The 22,473-nt window shown below is 39.0% G+C and overlaps 1 protein-coding gene across 2 annotated transcripts in view; it reads left to right on the top strand.

Moving 5' to 3' along the window:
• Positions 1-22,473, top strand: part of LOC121322823 (dorsal-ventral patterning tolloid-like protein 1) — a 98,553-nt gene that overhangs the window by 11,797 nt on the left and 64,283 nt on the right. For both annotated transcript variants that reach the window (XM_041263179.1, XM_041263172.1), the window contains exon 2: positions 19,246-19,356. In XM_041263179.1, coding sequence (XP_041119113.1) covers positions 19,246-19,356 — 111 coding nt within the window. The remainder of the gene's footprint in view (positions 1-19,245; positions 19,357-22,473) is intronic.

Below are 22,473 nucleotides of genomic sequence, written 5' to 3'. Positions count from 1 at the left end.
TACACAAACAACATCAAGATTAACTCCATCGGGCATTGGTGAAGAGAGGTTGTTATTTCTTTGCAAAACGGGGTCTTAAAGAAGTTTGGTTTTGTTTGTTAAAAACATCAAGCTTTTCAGACCTTGTCTTTTAGGAAATTAGCAAATTTTATGCCCCATTGTTCTCATAAAAGGATTAATGAAACTGTGGGAGGATTAAGCATTTCACCCATCCCACCTCCCCTTTGCTCAGGTGACTACACTGGAGCTAAATGACCTTTTATACAAATTGTACTGGAAGTTAATAAAAATGCAGTATACATGCATTTTCAACTGTTGTCACCTGTGTGTTATTTAGAAGTTTTTCTTTTACTTGGATATATGGGTCTTCTTCTGTTACTTCACCCAAACAAAGAGATTGTTCAAGTATGCTGTCATATCATTGAAAGTAATTGGATTAATTTTTTGTAGTATCACATTGCAAACGGAGCCAGCCAGATAACCCACTCATTACGCACTCATTACCTCCAGGAGCCAGAGGCAACAGCTTGAACTGTTACCGTTAAAAAAATTAATAAATCCACAAACTATTCACAGCTATGAGGTTTCCTGCACTGATTTATCTGTAGAATGGAAGACTACAAAATGATGGGTACTTGTTTCAAATCCAATCTTATTAACTTTACTTACAGTGACATTGGACAGGTGTCATTTAACCTCAATGTGCATCTCCCCAGCTTTAAAATTGGATTAAGTGAGCTGAGACAGAAATAAGAATTGTAGTTAGATATTTTTTTTAAAGTCATTTTAGTTTTTGATGCAAAACAAAGAGTTAAATCTCGTGTTAGAACCCTAAAAGATTGGGAAGTTTTATTACCAGATGAGAATAAGACTGAGATTTTTAGAATGTGAGATTTAAACTGTGAAACCTGGTTACAGGAACTCTGTCAGCATAGCGTACTACCTCAGTTTGACTTTAGCTGACTAGATATTGCTGTTCTTTTAGCTCCTATAACCTTGGGTGTTGTCAGAGTTCATATTGTAGAATTGCTTCCAATCTCTGTTGGTTTTGCAACTTGTAGGTTTGTATTCCAGGGACTGGGCTTTGGCTGTCTGAACTCATTCCACGAGAGATTTGCACAACTTTTCAATGCTAATGATCTCAGTTTTTTTGCTTTGGGATTGACACTCAAAGGTCCCAGAGGGGGGAGGGTCACCAAGGCAGCAATTTAGTGTTAGTTATATTGTATTCTTGCTGGTCTCATCTGCAGCCACATTTACAGTTTTCAAAATATAGGACCCTGAGGCAAGGCTGCTAATTGTTCGTAAATTTATGGACCGTCATTAAAAAAATACACATTTTAACTGGCAGGGATTGTTTCTCCTCATCGCGCTACAGCGAACCCTGCTGGCCGGGGGTGCAGTGAACTCAGAGCAGACACCTGCAGGGCTGGACTTTGTCGTTGATATCCGCTCTCGAGTTCTTAGGTGTAAAAGAGGAAGCTGTCTTGATCGTGGGATTGGAGGAAGTCCACTAAAACTTCAGATCTTGGGGAGAAAATTAGGGATAAAATAATTGGGCATACTAAATTTATACAAAAATTGCATTTAAAAAAATTGCATATTTACTCACATGTCCCGCTGGTGCCATTTGGAATGTCTAAATGTCCATACAACAAGTTATTTCTTGAAAGAACATGTGGACTTATCAAAAAATGTGAACGTTCAAACACCAACACAAAAATAACTAAATTAAAAATTCAAAACTGCAAGGCAAACCGTTTCGAGATTATAAAAACCAAAGATGCCTACTTAAGAGCAATACAGAAAATGCCTGCAGCAAGCAATTGAATCCCACATACAGGTACAAACAAGTGAATGTCTTTCTATGGGAATGGTTTAAACAGGCTCCTGTTACTGTGGCTAAGGCATTCTGTGGACAAGGTTGTGTCCATTGCACTTCTATTTGAAATTAACTCCCTGCCACCATGGGTACCATCATGAAGAAGGAGACTTACGTGGTTTGTAAATTTAATAACTTCATGGGTAGATAATGTTGACCTATATTTATATTCTCAGTATCGTACTGTACACAAGCCTACAATGAAAGTTATATTACAAATGTTTATTTTGGCTGAGCCAGTGTCATTTGGCTGCAGAATGTTGAGGTTTTGGCTATCTTTTTTCATGATCTCTTTCAGCATGTGGGTACCTAATTGATCAAAAGTAACCTAATATTTTGTAACTTTATCTGTTTTCTTTTTATGGTTACTGTAAAATAAGAAAATTTTGTGAGCAAGATATGTTTGCTAATTTTGCTTTTATTAAAAATCAGCAAAATGAATGTACCGTGAAATATATTATTCATACATGTGCCGTACATTAAAAGAAAAAAGAAGTACAAACATTTATTGCAGCAAAAATTGACCTTGAAGGCCATTAGCGAAATTAAGTTGCCGCAAAAAAATCATTTTTTACAGTGTCTTTAATCTTTTGTTGTTGCATGTACCAAAAGTACTTGATAAATGTTAAATAGACTGTAATGCTTTTATTTTGTAGAAATGTATTCACGTGCAGTTTTAAACTATAATAAAATGGATTTCCTTTTGAGGGGGAGGATTTCTAAGCATTTTCATACTATATTCAACAGAGAACATTGAAGGATACAGTATAAACTCTCATTTAACATCAACAAATATAGCTTGTCAGTAGGAAACTAAATTCATGATGTGAGTGGGAGTGTTAAACATGATCCACTGGAATATGGATTTTCTTTCCTACACTCAAACACTGGATATTGTAAAGAAAAAAAAAACATTTTCAGAACTTTTCTGGAAAACAGGAAAGGAATCTTCCTCCAAGTAAATAAAGCTTTAGAATTTGAATCTCTTAAGCGCTTTCTATAAATTGGATAATGCTCTGATGTCTTCACTGACAGTCAAGACAGACATCTTGACCTCCAGGTTTTGTATTACTTGTCAGTCTCTCTTGAATGATTTAAGGGTGGCAATTAAGATAAAGCAGTGAGGTGTACAATGGACAACTGGAATCATGGGAGTGGAAGAGTTTGTAAAGATGAGGGGAAAACTGTAAGACCCTTGTCTAAAAGACAATTTGAAAGTATATTAGCCCACACTTGGTTGATAGAACTTTAATCAGTAAACGATAACAAACCAAGATAACATGGAGGTCATGGACATTGCCAAAGCTTTTTGTGGTTTAAAACCGATGTTATTGCTTAATATCGGATGTATGAGTGAGTCTCTGTGTGCACATGCTTAATCCCTTATCACTTGAGCGAGATTCTAACTCAGCTGAATACTGTTTACATTAACATCTCTATTTGCTAGGATTAGGATTGCTAATTGCTTTGGTTTCTTACTAAAGTCAGTTAGAAAGTAAATATTTGAACGATGTGAGCCCCAACATAGATGACTAAAACTGTAGACATGTTTGAGAAACAGGAAACTTTATTGATATGTTTGTTCTTTGAATTACACAACAGATTTTAAGAAAAATGAAATACAAAAAGAGCGATGTCCTGACTGCATAAAAAAGAAAGACATGATCAGGTTTACATTTATGACATTGAAGTATATTGATATAAAAAGAAACCAGGTGGCAGATCTAAATTTATATTCAACAATATTAGCTTCTGAAAACATATTTACATGCATTAGTTTACTAGTTAGTTTACTAACTTTAAGGTACTTACTTGTACAACGGTGACCACAAAACTGTCCATTTCTAATACAGCATAACTAATGCCTTCATTACAAAACTTAATAATGCTTTTAAGTTGACTGTTGTAGTTACTCCTTTGGAAATAGGAATATGGCTGGCTGTATGGCCATTTGAAGTGGAAGTAAAACATCAGCATGGAAATGTTAGCAGTGCCAGGTATTCCTGCTCATGTTATTGTTAGGAAAAACATAATGTGAATATTTGGCTGTCTGCTTATCTGATATTATCTCCTCTTCTATTAAAGTGCAGAATGCACATTTCCAACCTTTTGTTATCTAGTTTCCCAACTTGTATACAGTACCATGCAAGGCTTTGCCAAGCTCTGTAACTTTTTTGCAAGCACTCACCATTGACTCAGTTATCTCTTCCTGGTAGTCTGCATCCTGCCACTTAGCTGGAAATGTCATACACTCTTGCTCATTCATGCTTCCTACAAATAATTGTTTTTATAAAAAATGTACACAAAGCAAAATAAACACTGGGAAGGCCAGCACCTCGTTACACTTCAAAATTTTAGCTGACATTAACTATCCAAAGTGCACTATCACTGTTTGCTTTCCTAATTTCTAGTCATGCAGAAATTCCTTGAAGCATAATATTTAAACTTCTACTGGGCTAATTAATCACAATAGTGAATGGGCCTTACTTGTGGCTTTACAAAGTGCACATTTATACACTGTTTGCTTTTAAAAGGTGAAAGCGGAACTATATATCCAGCTAAGCTTTCCTTGCTCTTCTCTACAGATAGATTTTTCATTTTTTAATTCCTCCAAAACCAAACCCCCCCCCCCCCCCCCCCCCCGCCCCCATTTGAAAAAGGGGGACAACACAACATTCTAATGTACATATGGGGTTCGTTTTTTTAGATGGTTCAAATCTTTTAGTTTAAAGAAAGCATATATATATATATATATATATATATATATATATATATATATATATATATATATATATATATATATATATATATATATATGTGTGTGTGTGTGTGTGTGTGTGTGTGTGTGTGTGTGTTTGTGTGTGTGTTACAGTACAAGTCAGAATCAGTTACAGTAAGTGCCAGAAATTATGAAGAAATAAATTACTTTTCAGACATTTACCAGTTAATCTTATGATTTACTGAAGCATATTGGTAAATGCAGATATATCAGAAGGAGATCATTGCAGGGGTTGTGCTGAGTTATGGAGGAAGAGGGAAGGAATGCGGAAAACGTAATAAACAGAGAGAATGAATGTTTGACCCAGGGCTTAAATAGGGGGGTTACTTGATAGGTTGGTTCACTGATATATTGTTTGGTTAATTAAGGAGAACCCCCTGCACCTCCCCCTGAATAACAATACAAGTGTTCCAATAACAAAAAACATTAATGTCAAACAATATATGTATTTCTATATAGACATTTTCCATTAACAAAATAATCGTTAATGAGCTTACAGTAATGCTTAATTGAGCAATTCAGCACGGTACTGAACAATATTGTTATCCACTAATGCAGAACAACCAACATTCTGGCAAATTTGCATATTGTATTCTAATACATAGTAATTTGATGAAAAATAACATTCTGTTAAATGTAAATTAAAACATTTAGGATCTTTATTTTTTCAACAGAAAATCACACTTTGGTTATGACACAAAACACGACAAGTACAGGCACTGAATAGATATTTACATACTTATTGCATCGTGGTAGACTGTTGTTTCACTTGGAGTTACATGGGACTCCTGAAGCCTTACAATGTGCAAAAGTGAGACATTCAATCATTAGACAAAGGAACTTGGTTATTCTTGAGATTTACCAGTAAATGTCTGAAGTAAAGCATTATCATGTTTACTTTGCAGTATACTTTGTATTATTAGTCATTTAGCAGACTCTTTTTTCCAAAGCGACTTGCAGAGACTAGGAGGTGAACTGTGCATCAACAACTGTTGCAGAACGGAGCACAAAGAGGTTAAGTGACTTGCTCAGGGTCACACGCAGTTAGTCAATGGGTGAGCGGGGATTAGAACTGGGGATCTCCTGGTATCAAGCCTGTTTCCTTAACCACTGACCTTGTCTGATGACAGTCAAGAGCAAATGTAGTGCAATTGTACTGATGTACAATTGGTATGAATTAACCAGAATATAACTATGGAAAAAGAGTATCAAAACGTTTTACTTTTTTATTCCAAAGTGTTTTTTTTTTTTTGTTATTTGTTCTGAAAGAAGCCAATTTCAAAACTTTATAAAAAAAAAAAAAAAACATTTAAAAAAAGACAACTTACTATCCCCTACTTTTAATGCCTTTGTTGTTTATTTCTGGTTTGATAACTTTATTTCTGCACAGGTTTGCATACCCTTGGTTATGTTTAATTTCAGGGGTTTACACGAAGATCCGTAAGGTGCACATCAACCAGTCATCACTCGAACATCGAAATAGAGCATCATATATAGCAGAAAAAACTCAGCCCTTTCCCATTCATCAACCACAATGAACAACTGAAATTTATATATCTTTTTTATGTTTTATTTGGTTCCCGGACATACAAGTAATTAAAAAGAAAAATCTGAACCTAATGTTTCGACCTAACTTAATGTTTAAACAAGCATTTCTCATTCCCTAATGGGGGAAACACAATTTGTTAATCAACAGTTCACCCAATCGAAATCTCAAAATAAGCTACCCACAGTACAAAATCAGCTTCAAAACATTTTCAAATGAAGGCATTCTCACATTTAACACTTTAAAAAGTAATGTATTTGGTTATTTTAAAGATCTAGTCCATTAGCAATTAAACAAAGTAAAAAATTCAAAGTTTTTTATTTGCACACAAGAGTTTTAAATCCCTACTCCACATACAGTACTGAGAAAAGTGTTATTAGATCTTAATCTAAGTCCTAATAATAGATAAAGATAACCTGATTAAACAAATTACATAAAAACATGATACTTTTTCAACATCTATTTATCCACAAATGATTCAACATTCAATATCCATGTGTGAAAAAGTATGTGAACCTTTAGATTCAGTAACTGGTGGCACCCCCTTGAGCAGCAATGACTTTTTTTTTTTTTACGGTTTTGAGGAATTTTGGCCCTTTACAGAACTGCTTCAACTCTGTGACATTTGAGGGCTTCCTTGCATGGACAGCTCACTTCAGGTCTTGCCACAACATTTTGATGGGGTTTAGGTCCGGACTTTGACTAGGCCTTTCTAAAACTTAGAATTTCTTCTTCTGCAGCAATTCTTTTGTAGATCTGCGTGTATGTTTAGGATCATTTTCTTGCTGCATGACCCACTTTCGCTTCAGCTTCAGATCACGGACGGATGGCCTGACATTCTCCTCTAGAATCTTCTGATACAATGCAGAATTCATGGTTGTGTCAATGATGGCAAACCGTCCAGGTCCTGAGGCAGCAAAGCAGCCCCCCAAACCATCACACTTCCACCACTATGCTTGATGTTTGGGATGAGATTCTTCTATTCGAACGCAGTGTTTGGTTTTCGCCAAATATAATGTTTCTCATTGAGGCCAAAAAGTTCTACATTTGACTCATCTGTCCAGAGAATATTGTTCCAGAAGTCTTGTGGATGGTCTATGTGGTCTTTGGCAAACTTCAGACAGGCAGTGTTTTTTTTTTAGTGAGCAGTGGTTTCCTCCTACCTATCCTTCCATGAATACCGTTCTTGTTCAGTCTTAGATATTTGAGTCATGAACACTCAAATTAGCCAAGGCAAGAGTGGCCTGCAGTTCCTTGGATGTTACTCTTGGGTTCTTTGTGACTTCCTTGATGATTTTCTGGTTTGTTCTTGGAGAGATTTTGGTAGGATCACTGCTCCTGGATAGAGTGACTGTGGTCTTGAACTTTCTCCATTTGTAGACTGTCTGACAGTGGATTGGTGGAGGCCCAAATCCTTAGAAATGGTTTTGTAACCCATTCTAGACTGATGAGCATCAAAAACTGTTTTTCTGAGGTCCTCAGAGATTTATTTTGATCATGGCATGACATGGCAAAGTTTCTGATCTTTATATAGGGTGGAGCCTCCCAAACTCACCCCTGAAGATCTACCTAATTATTTAAACACCTAATTATCCTCTTAATTGAGTTGAACAAACAAGGTGTTCACTTACTTTTTCACATACTCTGAATCTTTATTACTCATTGCTTGTCTAATTCATACATCATTTTGTTTCAAAAGACATGGAATTGGTTAATATAAACGCTATTGGATATTTAAGAAGATTCAAGAAGAATATCATAGTAAAACTATGGAATTTCCATAATTATCATTGGGGTTCACAAACTTTTTCTCGGCACTGTATAAAAATATCCATTAGCCTAATGTAGAATATTTAAGTTAATTGTTAAAAGTCTTCATTATATACTTTTTAAACCATTAATTGATTCAATTCATAAAAATGAGGACAACTCTGTACGTTCATGTACGTTAGTCCCTTAGGATTTTCAGTCCCCAAATAATGCATCCAGAAGAACTTTGTAATAACAGCCTCTCTACATTCCCTCCCCACCTAGGTATATTAATTATTTCTATCCTGCAATATTTAACAATGTAAAACTGCCATTTACTTTACTGTTTCAGTTAGCTGAGCTTATCAATGAAATACACTTGCTTACTTTAGGTTGGCCATGCGACTTTATTTAAATCATGAATGAAAAAGCAAGTTAAACCTTAAAATTGTATTTTAAGTTATTCAGGACCAAAATTAACTGACATAATGCTTTCTAGATCTTATCCAAAATGGTTATTGACCACAAAAGGAAATGTTTGCTATGGATCAATCCAGTTTATTATACAGCACGCTTGCCAGACTCCTTGATAATGTATTTTAATAATTCAGCAAATAATTTTGCAACACTTGCATATATTTCATGTGACTGCCATATTCTGTATTATTATTGAAGCGTAAAGGCACATCCCCAAGGTACATGTGGTCATTCTATCAATAATGATTTACTTTGTACTTCAAAACATGTCAATTAATCCAGATGGCTCCCGCCTCTCAACAGAAGATCACTTAGCATTAGTGATCCATCACACAAAAAATGGAATGTTAAACTTAGCTCATGTGTTTTATTTATATCCACTTTAATGTGATTGTTTCATAATGTATAGTCCCAGTCATGCACTCTTCAGTCTTATAATGAGATGTTAAATATGCCACCCAAGTGACAAGAATACTGTGTGGGAAAGGATAAATAAGGATAAGGATAAATCTGGGGTTTCTTTTAAAGCTGTAATACCAACTGCTATTTATTGTTGCATTTATCAGAAACAGCAGTGATAAAGGAGCACATCGACCAAACCCTGATTATTATTATTATTATTATTATTATTATTATTATTATTATTATTATTATTATTATTTCTTATCAGACACTACAGTTGATACAAAGTATCACATTACAAAATATCACATTAGAGATAAGAGCATTTAAAAAGTACAGTAAAATCAGTACAAAATAAGATCAAATTCAAATAAAAGCAAAGCAAAAAAAAAATACAATAATTAATTACATTAAGGAGCGAATTTGATTAAGAGCGGTTAAACTTATAGTTCAAATATTTGCTTACAAGAGTAAATTCCACTAAGAACGGAAGCGTCCTAGAGCCAATAAAAAATAAAATTAACAAAAAAAAATCTCCTACGTAGGACTTTATATCTCTTAAGTAGGACTTGTTTTAAAAAATAAATGGATAAGAACGATTTCAGATAATAGCAATTACAAAAAACGTGTATACAGATTTTGATGATCACTTTATACTATTGTTGGGCGTTGTTGTAAGCAATAGCAATGTAATAGCTTACTGTCGCGAGACACAGAGAGTTTGGGTGGGAGGAGACGATATATAGTCTCCTGATCCTTTGGGGGAAGTATGGTTCGGCAGCTACTTTGTAGAGGAATGGATGTCCTGCATGGCACCAAGTTATGTGTGACTTACTGAGGAATATCATACTGGATTCCCAACAATATGGTATGTCCGACTCAGACCTGCTGCCAAGCCTCCAGCTGATGAGTCCTGCTCCAGTAAGAATTCATCACAGGATACCTTTAAGAGTAAGATCAAGTACAAGATGCAGAGAATAGTTATAATTAAGAACAGCAGTAGAACAGGGCAAAATATGGAGCATTTACGTACAAGTACAAGATGATGCAAGTAATTGTACAATTGGGTGTTATATAGTCTAGTATAGTCAAGGGTTGTGAGGTTTACTGATGCTGTCTGAAAAGGTTTGTCTTGAGGAGGTTCCAGAAGGTGGCCAGAGGAGAGATGGGTGCGAGAGGGGGTGTAGGGAGAAATAATTGTCTGGAGATAGGAGGGAGCAGAAAAGTCAAAGCAGGCGAGTACAAGAGTTTTGAATTGGATGCGAGTGGCGATAGAGAGCTAGTGGAGGGAGCAGAGCAGCGGTGTAGCTTGGGAGAAACGAGAAAGGGACAAGACAAGGTGGGCATGGGTTGGAGCGGACAGATAGCAGAGGCAGGGAGGCTGGCCAGGAGGGAGTTGCAGTAATCAAGGTGAGATGGTACCAGGGCCTGAACTAGGAGCTGTGTTGATTAATCGGTGAGGAAGTGGCAAATTCTGTATATGTTGCTGAGGAAGAAGCGACAGGAGCGTGCCAGAATAGAGATGTGCTGAGAGTAGGAGAGGGAGGGGTCGAGGGTGACACCAAGGTTCTTGGTGGATAATGAGGGAGATAGGGTGGTGGATTCAAGAGGATTAGAGAGAGACAGATCAGGAGTGGGGTAGGAAGAGGGTAAAGAAAATAAGGTTTGATTTGGAGAGGTTGAGTTTAAGATGATGGAAGTGCATCCAGGAGGATATCGGAGTCAGGGGGGTAAAGGAGAGGAACATCTGGGCATCACCAGCATAGAAATGACATGAGAAGTCATGGGAGAAGATCACAGGAGGGGTCCCAGGACTCAGCCTTGGGGAACACCTGTCTAAAGAGAGTAAGAGGGAGAGAGTGATCCAAGCCAGGATACCCGGTACGTGCAATCAGAGAGGTAGGAGGAGCACCAGACAAGTGCAGTGCCAGAGAGTCCCAGGTCAGTGAGGGAGGATAGGAGAATAGAGTGGTCGAATGTAATAAAGGCAGCAGAGAGGTCGAGGAGAATTAGGACAGAGGAGAGGGAGGTGGCATGGGCAGAGAGTAGAGAGTTGGTGACAGAGAGAAGAGCAGTTTCAGTGGAGTGTGCCAGGCAAAAACCTGATTGGAAGGGATCGAGCAGAGAATGTTTTGACAGGAAAGCAGAGAGCTGGTGATGTACCGCTCACTCAAAGGTTTTACAGAGGAAAGGGAGAAGGGAGACCTCATTGTAGTTCTGGTTCCCAGAGCATGTCAGTCAGTGAAAGTACTGCAACTGCATAATTGGATCACGCAACCCTTCCTAGAATAAGTATTAATACTAACTGATTGAAATCAAATAAACTCATAAATTCATAAACCACAATACCTGCATGCATTTAATATTTTTTGGGCAGTTTGCATACAATTGAAATTTGAGGGCTGTTAAATTCCCTGGAAATCTTCTCCATACTTGTGCTATATATGTATGTATATAGGACAATATAACAATAGCTAGCTCAGTTTATTTAGCATACATGTTTATAATGGACTGGAAAAGTTTGTTTTTTTCTGTGAACATTCAAGCAGACAGGCTGTTTCTTTAAATATTTGTGGCATCAGTCAAACTATTGTGGTTTATCTTCACTAAACATTTCCACCATATTGTACACTGAACATAAAATAAAATAAAATAAAATAAAATAAAATGAATGCATGGATATCAAGTGCATGTTTTGTTAGTGGAGATTCATGAAGATAAAATCAGTTAAAGGATGACACTTTACACTGTCCTGGAAGGATGTCTTGTTTAGCTGGGGAGTGTTGTTTTCATGTGTGAGATCAGAGGTTCTTTGGTCAGTGTTCATTGCTTGTAACTAATTGCCAAAAAAAATATTCATCTTCCCATCATTCCACAGCTCAGACTATGGGGTGTTTTAAAACCCAAATGGGATCGCAGCTTCCTCTATCAGGATCTATGTTTACGTGGTTACTGTTTTAGTCCATATTCAAATGTATTGCTCAACTTTTTGTTTAGTATATCCAAATGTTTTACGTTTTTGTTACAAAAGTCTACTGCATATTTTCTATAGAGGCACTTTGTAAAAGTGTACAGTTAACATAAGCAGTGGTTTGAAAGCCCTGTGGAATTGTCGTCAGAGAAATGCTCCATGAGAGGTGTTGAGAATATTTGTTTCTTGTGTCAAATAGATCTTGAACTGCAAGAATGAAGTCTGTCTTTTCATTTCAACACCTAATCAAATGATCGAAACTATGTTAGAACATACTAAGTCAAGCTAGGAAGCTAATACGCATCCAAAATAGTGCAAGTGATCATTTTGTATAAGTGAGTATAAGAGACTCAATTTCTCCTAATAACTGGTCCAAAGCTGTTGAAACTGCTTGTTTTAAAAAAATAATAGGTACTTATAAAAATAACGTAATTAAAGGTACAATGTAAATATCATTTAATTGAATTTTACTTTACAGGACAACATTTGTTCAATGTTATAAAATTACCGAAAAACAAATTGAATTTTTTTTTGCTTTTGCTTATCACAGAACAAATTATATTCCTTAACATTTGGTTAACAAATCAAAGTGATTGGTTTGCTGTCAGCCCCCATAGCGCACAGGTGCTGGCCAATACATATTTTCCATGTCTGGCCATTGTATATTTTCATGTTTCTGCAGTAAGAAAAAAAAAAAAAAACATTTCCAGTTGCGTTAATGTTAATGTTGTAACTGTATTGCCATCTTATTTATAATTTGTCAAAAGTTAGTCTTTATGAGCTGCAGTAACATGAAAAGTCACGAGTAATGTGAAAGGTTATTATAGGTGACAACCAAGTAGACCTAGTAGCTCTATATGAGAGCGAATGTTGTAATGGGGTGGAGTGTAAACACTTGTTACAAAACAAGAGTACCCTCACAAGTGGCCAGTGGGAACAGCTCCAGGGCATACAGCTGGCTGCCCTCTCAGATACGTTGCAGTCTTTCCATGTTTCAGGCGTATCTCAATGCACGCTATAAAACTATTTTAGCTAAGGATGTCATCTGGAAAAAGTGTCACTTTCACGTGCCAGTTCTCTTATGATGCAGGTGTGCTGTTCTCTTTTCGATTAATTCCTTATCCAAGAGTCATACCAGACATTGTGAGTTGATTGATCTTTAAATGTGCTCCATAGAATCCAGCTTTGTACATGTTGTATCAAACACAGTACAACTAAAATAAGGGGCTAAAATACAAAAAAAATGATTAGAATTAAATATACAAGAATATGGAACAAACATAAAATAGGGGTTGTTTGCTTGTCTGTATTGTTTTATTGATTTTAGTGAGATTAATTTATGTACCATTTCTTTTTTACCTACAATGAATGCCCATGCTATACATTAACTCCACAGTGGTGGGCATATCCAGTCCTCAGAGACTCCATGTTTAATGGTAATAATAAATAATGAATTATTATGGGACCTGGGTGGACGTTTATTTGGTTTAATTAGTTTATGAGCTATAGTTGGAACAAAGCCCCTTTGCCCACACTGCTCCCTAGCAACAGCACCTGCTGAGAAGAAAAGCAATAACAGTACAGCTTTACCCATAGCTACTGTTTTTCAGTGTCTGCTGGTTTTCCAGAGTTTATGTTTTAGTACAGTATTTATATCTCAATGTTGGATTTACTTCCTAAGGGATAGGTGGACTATCTAAGCAACTCACACATTAGTGAGATCAAGACCTGGAACATTGCAAAAACTGCTATGTATTTTATCAGCTAGTAAACAGTAATTTAATTGTTTTGTCTTTTGTAAGTGTCATACAATTAGTTATTTTAAAGCTATTGTTTTAATATAATGTACTTAATTACCCTCCTCCATCCTATTGTACAGTAGGTGTGTTTTTAGTAATTCAACTGTGGGAGAAAGCAAAAATGTGAACTGTTAGAGCTTAGGAATACAGTACCCATATAGGTATATGTAAAGTGTGTTTTCATTTTGGTTTAGTGATTCAGTAGTTTGTCTCTTAAAATTAAAAAGAAAGTTTTAAAAAGTTGCAAAAACACAGCATGCAAAATCATGCAAAGTCTTGGCTGGCAGCTAGTTTTTTCCTGGAAATTCTGGCAGAGAGGACAGCATTGTAAAAAACCATTGACCCGAAGTGATTCCTCTGTTAATGTAAATTGTACAGGATGACAACATATAAAACACACCTAAACAGCACAGTGATGGAACAGTAATTTATGAGATTATGAAAATTATCTTATGACTCTTGAGATCCCTAGCCAAACATAATCAAGGGCCAAGACAAGTGGGTTTAGTTGGTCACCTTCCCCAAAGTTCTTATGAACTGAAAAGTTGAAAAATAATCCAAACTGTTTTAGAGATCTGTGAAGAGAAAATCCAGGCATCTGGTGAGAAATAGAAAAACATTAAATGAGGACAACAGTCTTGGATCATAGGAACTGCCTAACCTCTCAGAAGATTGAAACTAGACATTTCAACCCACATTGTACAATTACACCTCAAAGAGAGTCACCCAGTTCCATTTTGATTTGTGGCCTTTTAGACTTTACTGTAAATAGAGAAAAAACAAATACAATTGGTAAATTATAGGTTTAAGTAATCCCTGATTTTGTCTTTCACTTTTGTAAAATACATTTTCCCTCAAGAAAAAGTGTGCAATTTATTTATTTATTCATAAATATGCTTGTTCTGTGGTGGTTCAATAAAAGATTCCAACCCCAACACTGCTTCTTTCTTTCATCGCTAACATAACTTTTATCGTTTTTAAATAGGACTGTCACATGATTAAAATTTTTGAATGGTTAATTTATGGGCATTAGTTGATTAATAGGTAGAATAATCTGTGCACATTTTTAATTGGTAACAATCTTATAGCGGCTGTCCTGCATAGTAATACTAAAAAATAAGTAGAATCTAAAATTTAAAAAAGCCCAATAGGAATTTGGTCATTTTAAAATCATTTTTATTATTATTTTTACAGAACATTCTTTAGGGCTACTGTCAGTCACGTACCTGAAAACATAAGACAGCTGAGCTGCGTTTCCATTGTCAGTTGTTTAATCTACCATTACAGCTATGTACTTGGCTTCCTGTACTTCTGCCTTTATTAATTCTGAATCTTCTTAGAGGTACCTGAGAATACTGTGGCTACTGACAAGCGATTGCTTAACCTGCTGTCATAGTCAGAAATGAAAGAAAGTAATTCCACATAATTACCTCTATTTGAGGAATTGGTGCCTTCATTGTGACCTTTGAATGCCAGTTCTTGCTTGCCAAGGTAAACAACAGAATCAATCAAGTGTTTAAGAACCTAACGATTTTTTCTTACTTGCCGATTGTGATGTATTGTATGCCTAGGCTTCTGCTCATCCAGTTCAACATCAATCTGGGTTTGTCCAAAAGTTTTGAGTGTTACAGTGGCTTGCAAGTGACTTTGGGAACGCTCATGTTTTTGTGCTGATCGATATACGTCCTAGATTGCTGTAGCTAGTGCTTTTCCTGTTCTGTACTGAACAAAAAACAGTTCCAGTAGTATCATTTTTTTTAATTGACAGCTACCAGTAAGCCATGGATAGCTTTCATAATTTGAATGCTGGAAGTGCCGAGTACATCCATTCACTTCCTGTGTCAATTTGGGTATTTGTGATGTATACCTAACTTTTTTAATAATCTACACTTTTTCAGAAGTTTTTAAAAATGGATTCATAACCACATTGACTATGATCTCTCAAATTTAAAATTTGTAAAAAAATATTTTAAATATTACTTTGAAGCTCTCAATAATTCTTAATAACAGGGAGAGATCTGTGCTGACTCTGCTGGTGTGTTCACGGGCTGCAGGAAGAGGGTGAGTCATGGCAGTGACACGGGGAGGTGGGAAAGTGGGTGTGTGGACTTTCCCCCTCTCTGAATGGCTGAGAGGTGCGTCTTGGGTGATTGTTAGCCCTATAAATTAACGCTCTGTTGTTGCTTCAGATCTGCCCTTTTAAACGCGTAGAGTGCGCGGAAATGCTTGTCCACGACCGAACGGAACGGAACGGAGGTTCAGAGCGAGACAGTGAGGGAGGGGAACCCTTGGGCAGATCCCTGAATAAGGATAGCTGAGCAGGCTAGGTAGCCGGCAGTGTAGGACGGTGATCCGGGTCGCACGGGCAGCGGCGACCGGGATATTGCTGCAGAGTGCAGCACCTTTTCTTTGTAGTTTTGTTACTGTTTTTTTTTTCCTGTTTCTTTGTGCCTTCGATTTTTGTAGTATTGTTTTGAAGCACCTGCGAGTGCGCCTGAACTGTTTACCCTTGCTTGGTATTCCCGTGGTTCTGTTTACCACAGTTGGTAAGCAGACCGCGGACCAACAGCGCCCTCTGCGGGCTAAAGAAACCCAACGCGCCCCTGAAATAAAACTGGACACCTGTGTGGTGTTTTCAATTACACCTGTCTGTCTCCTGGTCAGTGAATTACCCACACCCCTTCCACATAGTCTCTATAATATTAGCAATATTGTGTGAAATTCAACTAATCTTACACCGTGCTCCCTAGCATATTTATGCCCTGCCTCTGTTCACTAATGATTGGACACCTGCATAACAAGTGGCAGGTCTTTGACTGTCCCATTGGTGATTTTTATATATATATATATATATATATATATATATATATATATATATATATATATATATATATATATATATAACATTGCAAGTAATTGTAAATAAATAAATAAATAAATAAATAAATAATCAGCGATTGATTCATTAGTTTAATTGGTCCGATTAATCTGTTAATCGGAGTAGCCCTAGTTTTTAAACTTGTACAAAGTGATATATTCCAGTCTCTGATCCAAAGCAGAGAAACCATGCTGATATGGTAGCAAAATAATCGTGATTAGAAGGAAATATATTTTATTTTTGATATAACTGTTTAAAAAAATGTATTACATACCACATATTTTCCCCTTATATAGGCTTGCATGTTTTCCTTTGGATTTTTCCAGTCTGTTTCTGGAAATTAGAATCAAATTACTTGATATGTTCCTAGTATAGAACAGAGGCAGGGGTTGTCCATGTGTGCCGGGGTATCCTGCAATGTAAGGAGTTGGCATTCTTCCCTGGAAATACAAGACTCAATTCAGTTTGGCAGAGAAGCTAACAAGCAGGGGTTTGTGCATACATCATTTCGTAGAAATGTTATTTAATGTAATATATATGTTTGCAAAGGTTACCTGCCCTATGGTTGTCAAACTATACAAACACCTTACTTTGCAAATTTGCATTAAGCTGCTTAGCAGTATTTCATTCTTTTTTAACCATATCCCTATTCAATGATAGGCCTCCCAATCCCAACCCCATCTGAATCATTGGACATCCAGTGACTATACTGAACATCTCATAATATCACATACTGCTAATGCCTAAATCAGCTCAAAACTGCTTTGATGAAGAATATGAGGACATACACTATAAACAGGCTCTAAATAAGTATTAATGCTGCTCAGTATTAAAGTATTAGACCTCTGTAAATCTCACATGGCAATATAAACTGTTAACATGCTTTTAACATGTTGTTTCTCATATTATCACAGGATTCGATTAGACATAAACTAAGTTGTGAACAAAACCTAAATCTAAATATGTTCAATTTGTTATACTTTCCATATTTACAAATGTTTCCCTATACCTCCCATATATGTCTGTGGTTGTATTTGAATAGTTTCAACCATATTCAAAACCATATTAGCTACTGCAGTAGTTCACATTTGCCACCAGCTTTCATTTGCATAACACCAGAAAGACTCTTTTTTGGGGCTGCCAAATTACAGTTAAAGATCTGTTCACAAGTTGACTTTTATCTGCAAACATATTTTTGTGATTTTACACAAATCAAGATGTAGATGCTCTGTGTGAAGGGGTTAACTGCAATGACATGCCATTTAACTATTACAGGAGTGCAGTATTTCCATCCACTCATTCACTTTGAACTCATGAGCTATCAAAGCCTTCAGTCACATGTCAGCAGGAATAGTTACATTTCTAAATCAATCACACTGGGGCTTGAAGGATGTCTGCTGCATTAAGCTACTGAACTGTTGTTCCGTTACAGGTTTGATCTCTATTTATATAACACATGATTTACAGGAACTCCAAAATCAATGCCTCGTTTGAACTGGTTGACATTGAAGAAGGTGTCTTCCATTCATGAACTGTACCTTCAGGGTTGTTTTGTAACTGAAATGTTGAAATAATGTTGTGTTTGTCAAAAAGCACCAGTCTTGCAGATTCATATGTAAAAACAAATCTAGTCTTTAAATAGCCTTTTATATATATATATATATATATATATATATATATATATATATATATATATATATATATATATATATATATATATATGTATATATATATACATATATATAAAACAAATTTTTATGTTTATATTTTATTTTATATATTTTTATGTTTACATACATACATTTCTCCCCTCACCTACAATTTGGAAATCTTTAATCTTTAATATTAAATTGAGCGTTTGTTGTATTGTTTATAAATATTTGTAATTAAAGATGTGTGGGAAAGAAATAATGGATGCCACATAAATGTCCACTCTTGTGACCAATTAACTGGAAACAGTAGATTGTGACATTGAATGCTTATAAAAAGTTACATTATTGTCAAAAAAGCTTTAAATTCACTGAAAAATAGATCTACGATGCCAGTGGATTTCAATGTTGTTGTTTCTTTTTTTACAATCAATAAAGTATATATAGTCAGATGCACAGAATCTGTTAACATAATTAATTTATGTGTACAATGTTTTTTTCTCCAAGTAATTTATATTTGGTGAGGAACATGGGTGATAAAAAATAGGTGTCTGTTACTCAATGATTGTTATTCAATGCTCAACCGTACCCATTATGAAGAGGGCATATTATATTCTGAGGATTACAGTATTAAAATGTCAACTTGTTTTCTGGTCTCAAATGCAAAATGCTGTGGGTTCAATCACAAAGTCACATAAACTCCCAGTAACATGTACTTTGATTGGATTTCACATTAATTTTAACAAGCTGTGTTTGATAAATAACCAAAATGTAAGTTCCATTTCTGTTTGTATTTTGGAAAGTACAATATAAATATTAATCAATATAATAGTCAGTCAATATATGACCCCTTTCCTTTTCTTTATTCTGTTTAGTCAAACTGCCAACATGAGAGGACATTCCCTGAACACATCATTGCATTAGAAAGTGTGTTAACATTCTATAAGCATTTAAAACAGACCTACATCACACCCTTGGAAAGTATGTTTAAATGTCACACCACAGAACAGGACATTAAAACATGTGCTCTATCTTTATAACATGTACTCATGACTAATCTGTACTTTACAGAGGTACAAACCTCTCATAAGTGACTTTCTCTTTCATTTACAGCTGTCTTTTGGGGAGACATTGCCTTAGATGAAGAAGACTTGAAAATGTTTCAAATCGATAGAACAGTTGATCTCACTCAACACACAAACGAAAGACTAGGTCACACAACAGGTATGTATCTAAATTCTATGAAGATAATTCTTACTTTTTCAAAAGCATTGGTTTCTACTTGTACTGCCAGAATAACCCTATTACACCCAAGTTAGGGTATATATCATAATGCTGGAAACTGAGCATTGCATTTAGGAGACTGTCACAGAGACGGCCGAAGTGGGCGGCGTCAGAACCAGGAAAGGTAATGCAATACACAGAACACAGGACGGATGAAATGAAATGATGAAGACGCCTGTTGGCGCCGGTTTAATGCAAAATAAAAGGTTTAACAAACACGAAACACACAGGACACGGCACTCTACGCCAAAATAAATAGACAAACGAAAACAGACTAAACTTAACAAAACGGTGCACGGACAGACACTGACAAACACGGTGAGCAGATACTTTGTTGTTGTTATTATTACTACTACTACTTTCCTTATTTCCTCCGTCTCCAATCCCGTTCTCCGCTCACCGAACACCCAACCACCAGTATGTGCCAACGTGCATCTATATATACTATTGTGCTGGGATTCAATTACCAATTAATTATTCACTTGAATCCCAGCACGTGAATTAATAAAGTGCAATTCCCCGTGCTCACATATTACTACATTTTACTTGCACGTGAAGTGCTGTGCAATCCTCGTGCCTAAATACACATATACATTTTTAAACACTCGTGTTACACAGACCCGTTTATATCCCGTGTACCAATGACTATACACCAACATTTAACACACCACACGCAACATATAACAGATAATATACACAGGGGCGGGCACTTTGTTACATATACCCCCTCCTGTGCAAAGCACACATGGCCTCAATGGCCACCTCCCCCCTTAAAAGCCCAAAAGTCCCGCCCAAAGTCCTTGGCCAGGACCAGAGGCTTCCAGGGGCCCACAGGTCGTAATGCTGTCAGCAGGGTAGCATTCTCCTGCCAGGGTAGTCCTAGCAGCGGAAAGGCTGCTTGGGGTGTGGTCTCCTGACCTTCCCCCTCCTTCGGCGCCGGCAGCTCCCCTTGGTGGGGCTTCAACCACCGTTCTTCCTGCAGGGAAGAAACTGCAGAGGGAGCAGGTCTCCGGACCTCCCCCACGATCTCCGGCGGAGAAACTGCTGCTGGGGTTGGCGGTCTCCAGACCTCCTCCCCCTTCTCCGGCAGCGAAACTGCTGCTGGGGTTGGCGGTCTCCAGACCTCCTCCCCCTCCTCCGGCAGCGAAACTGCTGCTGGGGTTGGCGGTCTCCAGACCTCCTCCCCCTCCTCCGGCAGCGAAACTGCTGCTGGGGTTGGCGGTCTCCAGACCTCCTCCCCCTTCTCCGGCAGCGAAACTGCTGCTGGGGTTGGCGGTCTCCAGACCTCCTCCCCCTTCTCCGGCAGCGAAACTGCTGCTGGGGTTGGCGGTCTCCAGACCTCCTCCCCCTTCTTCGTGGCCGGCAGCTCCCCTTCGTGGGGTTCCGGCCACAGTACTTCCGGCTGTGATGCGGAGCGGCGGGCAACCCCAGGCGATGCAGAGCGGCAGGCAACCCCAGGCGATGCGGAGCGGCGGGCAACCCCAGGCGATGCGGAGCGGCGGGCAACCCCAGGCGATGAGCGGCGGGCAACCCCAGGCGATGCGGAGCGGCGGGCAACCCCAGGCGATGCGGAGCGGCGGGCAACCCCAGGCGATGCAGAGGCATCCTTGGGCGAAGCGAGGCTGGCATCCTTGGGCGAAGCGAGGCTGGCATCCTTGGGCGAAGCGAGGCTGGCATCCTTGGGCGAAGCGAGGCTGGCATCCTTGGGCGAAGCGAGGCTGGCATCCTTGGGCGAAGCGAGGCTGGCATCCTTGGGCGAAGCGAGGCTGGCAGTCAGGACAAGCTGGGGTGCGGGTGTTGGCCCTCTTTTCGGCCACTGCAGCCGGGAGGTTCTTCCCCGTGCTTCCCTCAGCAGCCTATGCAAGGGCTGCTGAGGACCGCCAGCATCTAGTCCTGGCCCTTGTGGTGCAGGGAGAGGCAGCTCCTGCTCCTCTCCCCCTGATGGAGGTGGAGGCAGAGGAAGCTCCAGCTCCTCTCCTCGTGATGGTGGGGGAAGTGATACCAGCAGGCATTCATCCTCTGCTGGTGGGGGAAGTGATACCAGCAGGCATTCACCCTCTGCTGGTGGGGGAAGTGATACCAGCAGGCATTCACCCTCTGCTGGTGGGGGAAGTGATACCAGCAGGCATTCACCCTCTGCTGGTGGGGGAAGTGATACCAGCAGGCATTCACCCTCTGCTGGTGGACAGGGACCCAGCAGGCATTCACCCTCTGCTGGTGGACAGGGTCCCAGCAGGCATTCACCCTCTGCTGGTGGACAGGGACCCAGCAGGCATTCACCCTCTGCTGGTGGGGGAAGTGATACCAGCAGGCATTCACCCTCTGCTGGTAAATGACCCAGCAGGCATTCACCCTCTGCTGGTGGACAGGGACCCAGCAGGCATTCACCCTCTGCTGGTGGACGGAGGCAGAGGCAGCTCCTGCTGCTCTGCCCCTGCCGGTGGAGGTGGCGGAGGCAGAGGCAGCTCCTGCTGCTCTCCCCCTGCCGGTGGAGGTGGCGGAGGCAGAGGCAGCTCCTGCTGCTCTCCCCCTGCCGGTTTAGGTGGCGGAGGCAGAGGCAGCTCCTGCTGCTCTCCCCCTGCCGGTGGAGGTGGCGGAGGCAGAGGCAGCTCCTGCTGCTCTCCCCCTGCCGGTGGAGGTGGCGGAGGCAGAGGCAAACCTGCCGGTGGAGGTGGCGGAGGCAGAGGCAGCTCCTGCTGCTCTGCTCCTGCCCATGGAGGTGGGAGCGGCGTGTAGTCTCCTGGTGGTGGAGGTGGGAGCGGTGTGTAGTCTCCCCTTGATACAGGGGACTGGTGCGGCTCTCCCTCACTTGCAGGGGACTGGTGCGGCTCTTCCTCACTTGCAGGGGACTGGTGCGGCTGTGGAGACAGCGGTGGGACCTCTGCCTTCCTCTTCCCCTTTCCCCTTCTCTGCCACCTCCTCACCTTCCTCTCCTGCGGCAGTTCCTCCTCTCCCTCCTGGTAGGGGCAGCGGAAGGGACAATTGGCAAAGAGATGGTCCTGGTTGCAGAGGAGGCACCCCGGCAAGGACTGGTTACATCGCCGGGGATGTCTGGCC

Source organism: Polyodon spathula, chromosome 1 (assembly GCF_017654505.1).
Source record: "Polyodon spathula isolate WHYD16114869_AA chromosome 1, ASM1765450v1, whole genome shotgun sequence".
Lineage (NCBI taxonomy): Eukaryota > Metazoa > Chordata > Actinopteri > Acipenseriformes > Polyodontidae > Polyodon > Polyodon spathula.
The sequence above is the reverse complement of the archived record's forward strand: the minus strand, read 5'-3'. Positions and strand labels throughout refer to the sequence as shown.